A 12,650-nucleotide genomic window follows, 5' to 3' on the forward strand; every position below is an offset into this window, starting at 1 on the left:
GCATTGGAAACCTCCAATAGGAGGCCACATCGTAGGGGAAAGTCTCGGAGATTTAGGTATATAATTTTCAGATACCCTCAAAAATTTTGTTCTTCCCGCCCACCAGTTCGTATCTATTATACAACGCTCAATTTGTTCTTGTTTCGAGATTCTTTCTGCTTTCCCCTCCCCCCAACCGAGAGACCAAGGATCCGCTCACAATGTCGTCTTTCTCGTCAGCGAGGCTCAGCGGCAAAAAGCCCAATGGCAATGGCGATCGGCCGCCGGCTGCAAAGCATAGGTATGGCTACCAGAAAGTCTTGAGTCGGTTCTACGAGCCCTTGCTCCTGTTACGGGCACTTGGACAGACGCGAGCAGACCATACGACTATCATCTGTGATCTCGGCCCCGAGGAAGCACGCCGACGGCGATTCCTGCAGAATCTGGCCTATATATGTGATGTTGATAAATCGGGCATCTCTTGCACGGCTATTGGGCTGGAGGACATGAAAACCCGTTACAGACTTTGGATCGCCTCCAACCAAGTCAATGGCGGGGTCGTGGACTTCCTCAAAAGGGTTCTTGATCACCTGAAAGCCATTCCCGGTCACTCTCCGGAGGTTCCGAAGATGTACCGCGATGCTCTCGTGATACTGTGCGTTGACTTCGCCGCCAAACGCATCCGACAAGAGACAAAAGTTTTGGTTCGGAAGATCAAAGAATGCTATCCCACGCCGGGCGCTCCAAAAACCACAATAGGTATGTAGGCGCTGGAAAAAAAAAGGAGATGGGTTTTTGATTGTAGTCCGCTAAATCAAGTCTTTAGATCGGGAGTTGAGAGACTGGCTGTATTCGGTCGTGGAGGAGGATAATCACCTAAAACTCTGTCGCTATGCCTACAAGCATCGGCACTCGGAGTTCCTTGATATCCTGACTCGGAGAACCCATGAGAGGAAGGAAGAGATGGGCCCAACTGAGAAACAATCACCTTTCTCCTCGGTCAGACATTGTTTTGGACGGCTGGCTGAGCATATCCGGGCGCCTCTGCAGCTGATCGAAGACGCCGGTTCTTTGAGCCAGCTACTGGGCTCCTATGAAGTGTGTGCCATTGAGCCCATTGCTCCTGTACCGCGGCAACTCCCTGACTCACAGACCACACTGCGTGGCATTCTGAACCGGATGCTAAAGAAAGATGATCCCGAACGGCCACAAATCGAAGAGGCTCTGCATCTGATAAACTTCAAGTTCGGCACCTTTGAAAACTTCTGGAAGGCTTATGATAATTGCACCCCGCAGGTGCATGCGGAAGTGCAGGTCCTAGAACATTTTTATCGGAACCGGCTGCGCTTTGTCGGGAACGATCGCTATGTTGCTTGCAGCAAGCCAGCTTGTCTGTGTTGCGCAATGTACTTCACCCATCACCCGGCTCGCATGGTGGTCCCTGGTTCTCATAACAAGGTTTGGACAAATTGGGGGCCGCCTCTCGTGGAGCGCTTCGCCAAAGATGATCCAGATTCCAGGCAACAACTGCACATTCTCAATAAGATGACTGCGGACATTCGCCGCCGCGCCGTCGCCCAGATTCTCAAGCAGTCGCCGGCCAGTCACTGGCATCCGGATAGCCTGACGAACATAACCGATCTCCCTCGGCCCACCTCCCGTTGTAGTCAGCTTTCAGTCGACGGATCCTGGGGTGACAATGTTGCGACAGATTCAGAATCATCTGCCACTGAAACCCCCAGTCCACTTTTCCAGGAGGATGAACTGGATGAAGACTCTGCTTCGGAAGCTGGGGGGGTCTCTATTTGGGTGTAGATACCAATTTATTATCAGTTAAATGTGATGTGTGGCCCGCCTGTGTGGGACGAAGTTGATCAAGTATGCGAGAGGACAGTAACCGCCTGAAGCGGAGGTGTTTTATATCTACGTAGTTCACACAATTCAGCCTTCGAGCAGGCATCGCGTGTACCCATCCCCTTGGATAATTCAAAAATTCATCATTCCAGAAAACGCGTACGATCGGAAGATTACTGGATCCTGGAGATATTTACAACTACTACTTAATACTACCATCGTCCTACATGCAACCCAGTCATTGGTCAAAGCGAACACCCATCTTCAATATAATAAACGATTACCCAATTGCCCACATGCCCTGGTCCCTAACGAGCAGCCGGTGCCCTCCCAGGTAGTCCATGCTGGATTCTGACATGCTTCTGTAAATTGTCCTTGCGTGTGAACTCGGTGCCACAGAGGTCACAGGGGAAGGGACCGATCAATATCCACCGTTCCAGGGCCCGTTCCTTGTGGTACAGTTCCGCATGACGCCGAATATCCGCTTGATTTGCGCCCGTCTCTTCGCACCAAGAACACTTCACAGGCCGAACATGCACCCGCATATGTTTCCTATCCGTCCTCAGTACGGGGGCACTAAACAATTGCGTGGCTACGGAACTTACCGGAGTTGGTACCTTTTCTCGTAGGCAACGGGGTGATCATGACGATCATCATGTAGGCAATGAAACTTCCCATCTTCCGACGAGGCACGGATATGTTCATACGAAGGCATCTCAGCTTCTTCGAATGTATAACCGCAGCCTGGCGCGGTCGTGATGGGAATCTGACCCCCGGTTCCCTTACCCTCGACGTCTTCGTGTCTCTCACCCACCCCTGCGATCCCAGCATGTTGGGGGTAGCCTGTGCCGGTCAGGATCTCATCCGAGGTAGCTCTCTATAGAGGCTCGCTCTCAAAGATCCGATTCCGGGGATCACTGGCGTTGAACTCTGCCGTCTCGTAGGCCGTGGGGGGCGAGAAATTGGCGAATTGCGGTTGGCTTTCGCCAACGCCGTTCGAATAGAACTCAGGATAGGGATAGGGCCCATTACAATAATGTTCCCAGGTGCCTAAGGGTTCCGCATGGGTCTCGAGGAATTCTGGAGGGATACCGGGTGAGGTAGCCGTTAGATTGGCAGCCATTTCTGGGCCCCAAAGTAAACAAGCTTGGTCCTCAGCCTGGTCTTCAACCTGGCTAAAGACCAGTGATTCCATAGCCAAGCCCGCACCCGCAACCCAATAGAAAAGAAAGAAAAGAACGGGAAAAAAAAATCAAATCAAATCAAAGAATGGAAGGAAGGGACAAACAAGAAAAGAGTGACATGAGAGAAGCTAGGTGAATGAATCGTTGGGAGGTGTCGCTAGAGCTATATATAATGTATTGGAATTGCCTGGCGCGAGTACTGTGGACGAGGCTCCCCAGGGCCACCAAGACATCATTGCATTGAGACATTGAGAGAGAGATGAACAAAATAGTTATGATCGACGTTGCCAACGCTGCCAATCCAATGATGGTTGGTTTCGAGTTGAGATTGGGCATCGACAGAAGCCCTAGCATTCACAACACATCCCCCTCCATGCTTCACTATTTGGTGATGTTTGATTTTCTCTTTCTTTCTTTCTTTTTTTTCTGGTATCCCTTGATAATTTTGTTTCTCATTCAATTCTTGATTGTTGTCTTGATTCTATTCTGAACTTTTTTTTCTTTTTCTTTTTTTTTTTCTTCTCATTTCCCTTCTCCCATGAGCTGATTGATATAGAGGTAAAAAAAGACCTTTGTTATGGTATATGGGGAATGTGTCTTCGTACCAGTGACTCCACGACACACAACTACCCTAGTCTAGACTCTGGAGAGACGTATTGATTCTGTCCCTTCCAAGTGGGCCACATGAAATGGGAAGCCTTCCGCAGATACCTCCCCAGCCTCGCAGCGCATCTGTATCCATCCATTGGCCACCTGCGTTTATATCTCGTCATTCCTTACATGGTTTACATCCTGTATCCTTCGTACAGAGGATACGCCCTTATCTTCCCGTTGTTGCAGTGAATGGACCACTGACTGGTGTATATGGAGAAGGTTCTCAACCCCTTGCCGCTGGAGAGGTTGCAGACAATGGAAATCTTGAGTTCTCGTGGAGATAATACCGTGTCCTCAGTCTTCACTGGTGACTGGTCTGGCCATATCCGGCAAATAGATAGGTAAAATATACTGTCTGGTAATGCATCGCGTAGCTTTCTGGTACACATGAAAACAACAAGATCGCATAATACGTGCAATCGACATGTATCGCGCACGGCCCTATATGGATGATCTGCTGGGTCAACTCGCCAGAACTATAGAGGTCACAACCAGCAGCAATGTGGCAGTGACTACGGAATTAAATAGAATTGGAGACTACGTGAGATACGCAGGGTTTACCACACTGTTTCGTATGGTCTTCTCTTCCTGCAACTTGCAACTGTTCGCAGTTCTCCACCGCCATCATTATCATCATCTTTTGGCCGTTTTTTACATCCCTCCACAGAGGGTAATCACCGATCCCATCATCAGTGTTATTGCCTTTCTGAGGCTTGATTCCAATTCTCTTATGAAGGGGTCCTCTGGATAATGACAGATCTCAATTCATCGAGACTGAGAGTGATTAAGACATGTCGTTTGCCGATCGTGCGGGTTCTTCCGTGATGCGGCTGTAGAAGGAGGCAGGAATACGTCTGAGTGTCAGTTTTGTTATCTATTCCCGATTGAACAGCGTGCTAGAGAACTGAGGGCGCGGCTTGGAAGGGACGAGCTGCGGCTTGAACAAGTCATAAGAGAGGCTAGAAACCGTGGGATGTGGGGTTCAGAGTACGAAGATGGTGAGGATGATATACCCTTTTGTCCCATTTTGAAACTCGGATGAATGTGGTCCAACATGAGGCAACTATCTTATCTGAACAGGGGGGATTTGGATTTTATTGAGGTCCTCCATTATGGGTTACTGTGGAGGCTGGTCGGTGTGTGTGTGTGTGTGGGTTAGGGATAGTATCCGATATGTCGAAGTTTGAGATTTCATGGTTTCTTTATTTCTAACAACAAAATGTAAAATTTGTTGTTAGAAAATCCGGTCACAGTTTCAGCAAACATATATTGGCGGCACCGGCGCGCTGCAAGCCGGGTCAGGTAGCTAGATAACCCAGAAGCTGCTAGTAGATACATATACAACTGTTGAGGGAAGAGATGCAGGTGGTTGCTAGGTCCTGCGATATATATAAACAAGTCTAGTATATGTTCATAATATATATAGGGTATAAATAGCACATGCAATCCAACAATATGTACAATCACAGGGTATAATAAGTCGCCATCTCCTCCTGAAACCAATCGTACGAATAAAACAATTGTTCCGCCAGCTGCGGATCCATCACCGGCATCGTCCCTGATCCATCCACCAGTAACACCTCGTCCAGTACCGGCGCCAGCGGCACCGGCGGTGCGACCAGCATGTGCGGCTGCGAGTCGGGATGTAACGGCGACTGGGTGTGAGAAAGGGACGAGGATGGTGGTGGTGGGGGTGGCATCTGTTGTTGCTGGGGTGGATGCAGGTGCTGTTGTTGGGGTGGATGCTGGTGGTGTTGCTGTTGGAAAATCTCTTGTTGTTGCTCCTGTTGATACGCCAGATGACTGAACAGCATCGTGCTCTGCTGCCGGAAAGTCTCCGCCAGTCGTTCCACCCCAGGCCGTCGTTTGCTAAACTCCTCTAACAGCACGACGACCGCCTGCGTCGCGCGGCGGATCGTCTGGTCGTCGGGCTTCCACACCGCAGGCTGTCCGGCCTGCACGGTACGGAAGTTCTGATTCAGACACCACAGGATGGTGATCCCCGCGAAATACGTCTGGCTCAGCGTCAACCAGATCCACTTGATCTTCCCTACCGAAAAGCTGTCCCAGTACGATCGGATCACCTGTATGCTGGCGTCGCCGCAGCCTACGATGCTGGTCGAATCCGGCATCGGGTTCCGTGGACTGGGCCGGTGCATTAGCAGCAGGGTCGTCGCGTACAGGTAATCGTAGTAGCTGGTCGAGTACAGAAGTGCCGGCGGATAGACGGGGGCCGCGCGCCTCCAATCGTCCAGCTCTTGGCGGAAGTGTCGCAGCATCGTCACAGCCTCAGACGCCGGCGGAGGCGGCTGGTTGTTATACACTATTCGATGATTAGCTATGTTTAATCATGTCCACACGCCATCCCAAACACGTACGGTAGCGATAAATGCGCGAGAAGATGCGTCGCAACCGCACGACCTGCAGCGGAATAGTCATAGGACTGGTGCCTGGGGCCTCCGTCCAATCCTCGTTGAGCTCCCGCGGCAATGCCACGCTGATGTCGTCGTCCGCGATACCCAACGGCCGACCCAGGGTGCTGGCGATCAGCCGATCCAGGTTGTACAAACTCCAAAACGCGCGTTTCGACATCTCCTCGTCCACCAGGTTCATCCCCGGCCGAGAGCGATGCAGCCCCAGGCTTGTAGCGAGCCGCAGGGCCGATCCCAGGACATGCCACACACTCGGCCCCGTCGTTGCGAACATGGTGTAGAGCCCCAGGCTCAGCAGCGCCCGCACTGCGGCCAGATCTTCGTTCTGCAGCGCCAACGAGAGCGTTTCCTGACTGGCGCGGTAGAAGTTGGCGGTCTGCGTCTCGTCCGCCGACTTGATCAACAGGGCGATGGCGATGGTGATGTGGTAGCTGTAGACCACCTCGGGCCCGGGCGTCTCCCCCGCGTAGATGCGACGCAGATGCCCCATGAACTCGGACCGGTCCAGAAATGGGTACTGGTATCCCATGCTGTCGAAGTACTGCGCGGACACGCGCTCCGCCTCCGCCAGCGAGGGCAGGCGCACGACGCGCGGGGAAGACGAAACTGGCCGCGCGACCGACGGCCGACGATGCTCCAGCTGGTCGCGAAAGATCTCCCCAACGTTAGGCAGCTCGGGAGCTGCAGCCGCCGATGGGCTGGTGGCCCCCGTCGGACTCGAAGCCGATGCGGCGACTGCGGCCGCGGCCGCATTAGCCGTGGCTGGACGGGGAGAGGCGCCGCGCGTCATCATAATCGCCGGGACCTGATACCATCCGTCGGCGTCGCCCTCCCCGGCACCGTCGAGCGCGCTCCCCGTGGGCCGGTTGGCTACCGAGACGCCCGTCTGGCGGCGCACCATGTCCTCCAGCCATCGGACCCGATTCTGTAGATTTTCAAGCTGGTCGCGGGGCACGGACGCGTTAGCGACCTGCGGTCCCGGAGGCGGGATCGTGCAGCGGACGCCGGCCCGTGTACAGGCGGAACAATTGGGATAGCGAAAATCACATTTCTTCTTCCGCTTGCGACAGAAGTCGCAGGCCGTGGAGACGCGCTTGCTGCGATGGGGACCGGGGACGTGGAGGGGGGAGGGCGGGTTGAGTGCGGTCGGCGACGGTTCCTGCGGGGGAGGGTGAGGATGTCGCGATAACGGAGGAGAGGAGACGGAATGCGGAGGCGGCAGAGACGAATCCAGCCGGAATTTCCCCAGCTGATGCCGAAATTCAGGGTCTCGGTTGGTCATGGTGGAGATAGACGCGGTGGAGGAAGTGGAGGAGAGATGAGTAAAGCCAAGCACGATGGTCGGCTCCAACCGCGGGCCATCCTATTTCCTCTCTTTGACCGTCGAAGGATGAGGCTTGAACGGAACGGAAGGACGGGAGAAAAGGGGAGAATGAGAAACGAACTAATCGACTTAGTTCTCTGGCTAGCTTCAAGGTCGACTAGCTGATTCCCCACTTGGTATCATTTCCGAGGTTTTGTCAAGATCGACGTCGACAGGCAATATTTCGACCTGTTGTCGTCACGGCCATGCAGAAGTCTCCATGATACAATCCAAGATGCGCCTGTTGGCGCTATCTGATATCCTGGACTTCCCCGCGAACTGGACGCGTTTGATTCCATCCAAGTTCCATCACGGAAATCCAGAGAAGCGTATTCACACAAGTGGATTATGTAATTATACCGTTTTGTGTTACCTAATAGGGACTAGCGCGCTATCGTGCTCTTGAATGGCTTCATCTTGATCTTCATCTTTCTATCTTTCTCTTCCTCATCTCCATCTCCATCTTCATTTCATCTTCAAAGATCAATTGGTCCCTCATCATGACCATACTGTCTGCTGTTATTATCCCTCGGTGATATCCGAATGATCAGTACCCGATGACTAACAATACCTGATTGACCGCGGTTTCGGTCAAGCTCAATCTCACCTCCAAGTCCAAGGACCATGACGATGAGAGCCACAGTTATAATGCTCTAGTTGAATATCCGGTTCCTCGGATTTGTAAGCGGCGTTAGGAGAGATGGGCCTGGAGCTGTCCCGATCTCAACGCCCCTGACGCCGGCGGCGACACAATACCAGGTGCAGATGGGCGTCCACAAAGTCTAACGAGTCATCACAACGAGACTTGCATGATTTGATCTCAAATCGGTACTTTCCCTGGCATGTCACTTGTTACTGCTAGAACACGCACGAGGTTCTAGACAAACTCTAGAATTCTTATCACCAAAGGTGGTTGTCGTTTTCGTGGATAAAGGGTGGAACCCATGGATCCAAGACAACAAATTAAGTGATCGGAACGATGTAATTGTGTCTTGTGAAGGACCCCATCTTTCCCCGGTCTAGAACGCCCGATCGCGGTGTCGTGGCTTCGGACCCGAACCATGGCTCCATCGTTGGCGTCACGGCGACTTTCCGGAAAACCCCCAATCAACAAGGGTTCCGTCCACTGGACTTTAAATTCCGGCATTTTTATTGATGTGATGGGTTGTCAGAGCCAATCTGATACCAACATTGAGGGCGGTCTGGTAGGGTCTGTGGAATATGGTGGTGACATCCGGTTACTTTTCTGCGCCCCAAACCTGGGACAGGCTGGACAAGAATATGCCAACTTCACATCTCGTCAAATACCACACACGCATATGACACACAAGCATTCGGTTGAATGTCGCAATGACGACCGTTGATGAGGTTTTTCGAACGGCGGCATCCCATCTGCACGTCGGTCTTTTGCACGAAATCCAGACCGATGAATCTTCCGTCGAATATCCCGGGTCGTGGAGCGAACTGGAGGATTTCTTCGATTGCCGGATTCCCGGCAGCCTCTCCACCGGGAAATCTGCGTTCCAGACGGAGCTTCAGTCGTTGGGTCGCTATATCCGTTTCCTTCAATCCAAGGAGTCTCCAGATGACGGCCCGCCAGAACCCCCCGAGATCCCGTCCCGCCTTCCGTCTCCAGTCTCGGAATCCGATATCGCCCGTGGGAGCACGAAGCGCAAATTCCACCAGTATGTTTTTGATGCGACTTTGAGGCGTTTCTTCGCTACTCAAATCGAGGCATCTACCCTTGCCCAAGGGATCGCAGATCGTGCTAACGCTATCTCCAGCGTGGACGGAAATTCAGAACAGGGAGATACGCCATGGGGCCCAGGAACATGCGCTAACAACGATGATATTCGTCGGGTTGAGCAAGCTCTAGATGAACCGTGTGACCACATCAACCTTCCGCGGCCGGTCATCGCCCGTCTATTTGACGAAGCTATGGCCAGTCGTCAAACGGTGGAGGAGGGGACGATGAAGCTCGAGCTCCAAAAACATCGGCTACTAAACCGGGAATTCAAGAAAGCACTGCACGAGATCGGGGAGATCATCACCCAAGTTGCTAACGGAGACCTGTCGAGAAAGGTCCCCACACACCCCCGTGAGATGGACTCGGACATCATCACATTCAAGGAAACCATGAACACCATGTTAGACCAGTTGCGGGTCTTCGCCAGTGAGGTGTCCCGGGTGGCCAGAGAGGTGGGAACCGAGGGGATTCTCGGTGGTCAAGCCCAGACTGCCGGAATGCATGGGGTCTGGAGTGAGCTGACGGCCAATGTCAATGCCATGGCCAACAACCTGACGACCCAGGTCCGCGACATTGCCAGAGTCACAACGGCGGTGGCTAATGGGGATCTCACTCGGAAAGTTCAAGCCGATTGTAAAGGGGAAATTCTAGCCCTGAAGGATATAATCAACGCTATGGTCTCACAACTCCGGCAGTTTGCGCAGGAGGTCATCAAAATTGCGCGAGAAGTGGGCACGGACGGCGTGCTCGGTGGACAAGCCAAGGTCTATGGAGTGGAAGGTGTCTGGAAGAGTCTGACGGAGAACGTCAACAGGATGGCAATGAATTTGACCATCCAGGTACGGGAAATTGCTGATGTGACGACTGCGGTGGCTCGGGGCGATCTCACTAGGAGCATCGGAGGGGACGTGCACGGGGAAATACTGGGTCTCAAAGAAACCATCAATGGCATGGTTGAGCGCCTGAGCCGATTCGCCTTTGAGGTCAGCAAAGTGGCGCAGGAAGTGGGGGTTGACGGTACTCTCGGTGGTCAGGCAGTGGTGGCAGACGTTGAAGGGGAGTGGAAAGTGCTGACCGACAATGTCAATATTATGGCCGACAATTTGACCTCCCAGGTCCGGGCATTTGGTCAGATCACCAACGCTGCCACGGACGGTGACTTCAGCCAGTCAATCACGGTGAGGACGTCCGGCGAAATGGACGAACTCAGGCAAAAAATCAACCAGATGATCTCCAACCTCCGTGACAGTATCCAGCGCAACACTGCCGCGAGAGAGGCTGCCGAGTTAGCCAACCAGAGCAAGTCTGAGTTCTTGGCTAACATGAGCCATGAGATTCGGACGCCCATGAATGGGATCATCGGGATGACCCAGCTGGCGCTCGATGTGGATAATCTCGATCCTCATGCACGCGAGATGCTTGATGTTGTCCACAATCTTGGCAACAGCTTGTTGGTTATCATAGATGATATCTTGGACATCTCTAAGATCGAGGCAAACCATTTAAGGATCGAGCATGTCCCATTCAGCCTTGGCCAGACTGTCTTCAAGACTCTGAAAACTCTTGCTGTCGGAGCAAGCGAAAAGAATCTTCAGCTCACATGTCGTATCAGTAATTCGGTACCGGATAGCGTCATTGGAGACTCATTCAGGCTGCGGCAAATTATCCTGAACTTGATCGGGAATTCCATCAAGTTCACCGAACGGGGTGGAATACAGTTAGCCATCGACAAGGCCGAACAAGATAGTGATTCCGACACATACATGCTCCAGTTTGCTGTTTCTGACACGGGGATCGGCATTGAAAATTGCAAGATGGGGTTGATCTTCGATAAATTCCAGCAAGGAGACGGTTCGATGACAAGGAGGTTTGGAGGGGCCGGCCTTGGATTGTCTATCTCCAAGAAACTGGTCAATCTCATGGGCGGCGAGGTCTGGGTGACATCCACCGTTGGTGCAGGGAGTACCTTTGCCTTTACATGCGCCCTGCAACCAAACATTCCATCGCAGAAAGAAGTCACCCGGCTGCTGGCATCATACAAAGGCCACCGAGTACTATTTATCAAGGATGACCGGAGCCTAGATGTCGACTCACCCGAGGCGATTCTACTCATGTTGTCTGAGATGGGCCTGGACGTGGAGATTCTCGACCTGAAGGACGGCGGTCTGCCACCGGCTGCTAAGATACAATCACGAGGCGACGCGCGCCGACCGTACGACGCCTTGATCGTTCAGACGCTAGAGTCCGCAGCCCTTTTGCGAACCTCGGAGCACTTTAAGGCCGTCCCTGCAGTTTTAGCCTCGCCTGTCGTATCAGTAAGCATGAAGACTGCATCGGAACTAAGCATCACGTCATACGTAACTACTCCCTGTCGCGCGATCGACTTAGTCAATGGAATTATGCCCGCCCTCGAGGCACGCCCGTCCCGCGTCCACGCGGAGGGCACATCGCCTCTCGTCATCCTCCTCGCCGAAGACAACGAGGTCAACCAGAAGGTCGCGTGCAAAGTGATGGAAAAGTTCCATCATCGAGTGACCGTAGTGGCAAATGGGCAGCAAGCCCTCGATGAATTCCGACTCCGGGAATACGACGTCGTCTTGATGGACGTCCAGATGCCTGTGATGGGCGGCTTCGAGTCGACGGCAAAAATCCGCGACTACGAGAAATTGCAGAACAAGCGCCATACCCCCGTCATCGCCTTGACTGCGCATGCGATGTTTGGGGATCAGGAGAAATGCCTCGCTGCTGGCATGGACGGCTATTTGCCCAAGCCGTTGAACCAGACACAGATGATGGAAATGATTCATCGGCATGCTGCGCTCCGGGAGACTCCGTCACAAATGCCGTCACCGAAATAGCACGGAGCTGTTGAGATGAGGGAGTCTTTTCCCTAGCTATTTGATTAAGGGCTCAATTTGCTATGCCCGCATACAGAATGCTAGAACATTCAGTCCACGAAGACCTTTCACGAGCACATACAGGCACGCCGGTCCGTGACAATAAAAGCATTCTCTCACCGGGGAGCTATGAATTTGAAATTCAGCCGGTTCGTTACAGGAACAAGACACCCGTCCAAAAGCTGTTCGAAGGGTCCTCCATGTATTGCTTATTGGACAAACCATGGATTTAAAAATGACTTGTTCCAGGCGCTGTGGGAGGTATTGGCTTCCTTTGGGACGCGATTCAGGTTCAAAATGATCATGAAATTTCACATGATTAGTATAGTAGAATAACCCTAAATCTTCATGATCTATCGTCCTATTATCATAAACATCCCGTGGATCCTATATCTTTTATGGGGGGGTTTCGTGGAGAAGATATATCGGACCCACAGGAATAGCAGGAAGACTTACTCGCACCACCTCATTCGAACCAAGCCCGACCAGAGCGAGGAACACTACATATTGGTTCCCAGAAATACGGAAATCAAGTGTTGT

The 12,650-nt window shown here is 52.5% G+C and overlaps 4 protein-coding genes across 4 annotated transcripts; 2 read left to right on the forward strand and 2 right to left on the reverse strand.

Moving 5' to 3' along the window:
• Positions 1 to 158: 158 nt before the first annotated feature.
• Positions 159 to 1,794, forward strand: BDW47DRAFT_133749 (nucleic acid/nucleotide deaminase domain-containing protein; the record flags this gene model as incomplete). Its single annotated transcript, XM_024817916.1, has 2 exons — positions 159 to 738; positions 806 to 1,794. The coding sequence occupies exons 1-2, from the start codon at positions 201 to 203 to the stop codon at positions 1,792 to 1,794; spliced, it is 1,527 nt and encodes a 508-aa protein (XP_024675414.1). The 5' UTR covers positions 159 to 200.
• A 347-nt stretch (positions 1,795 to 2,141) lies between these two features.
• On the reverse strand, positions 2,142 to 2,956 carry BDW47DRAFT_122952 (C2H2-type zinc finger protein; the record flags this gene model as incomplete). The annotated part of the gene is made up of 3 exons (XM_024815951.1): positions 2,142 to 2,385; positions 2,439 to 2,676; positions 2,752 to 2,956. The coding sequence occupies 3 exons, from the start codon at positions 2,954 to 2,956 to the stop codon at positions 2,142 to 2,144; spliced, it is 687 nt and encodes a 228-aa protein (XP_024675415.1).
• A 2,178-nt stretch (positions 2,957 to 5,134) lies between these two features.
• On the reverse strand, positions 5,135 to 7,385 carry BDW47DRAFT_122953 (putative C6 transcription factor; the record flags this gene model as incomplete). Its single annotated transcript, XM_024815952.1, has 2 exons — positions 5,135 to 5,994; positions 6,050 to 7,385. 2 exons carry the CDS (start codon positions 7,383 to 7,385, stop codon positions 5,135 to 5,137), a joined length of 2,196 nt encoding a protein of 731 aa, XP_024675416.1.
• A 1,431-nt stretch (positions 7,386 to 8,816) lies between these two features.
• Positions 8,817 to 12,071, forward strand: BDW47DRAFT_115538 (HAMP domain protein; the record flags this gene model as incomplete). Its single annotated transcript, XM_024814808.1, has 2 exons — positions 8,817 to 9,177; positions 9,295 to 12,071. 2 exons carry the CDS (start codon positions 8,817 to 8,819, stop codon positions 12,069 to 12,071), a joined length of 3,138 nt encoding a protein of 1,045 aa, XP_024675417.1.
• Between the last annotated feature and the right edge of the window lie 579 nt (positions 12,072 to 12,650).

The sequence above is a fragment of the Aspergillus candidus genome (assembly GCF_002847045.1).
Source record: "Aspergillus candidus strain CBS 102.13 unplaced genomic scaffold BDW47scaffold_5, whole genome shotgun sequence".
Lineage (NCBI taxonomy): Eukaryota > Fungi > Ascomycota > Eurotiomycetes > Eurotiales > Aspergillaceae > Aspergillus > Aspergillus candidus.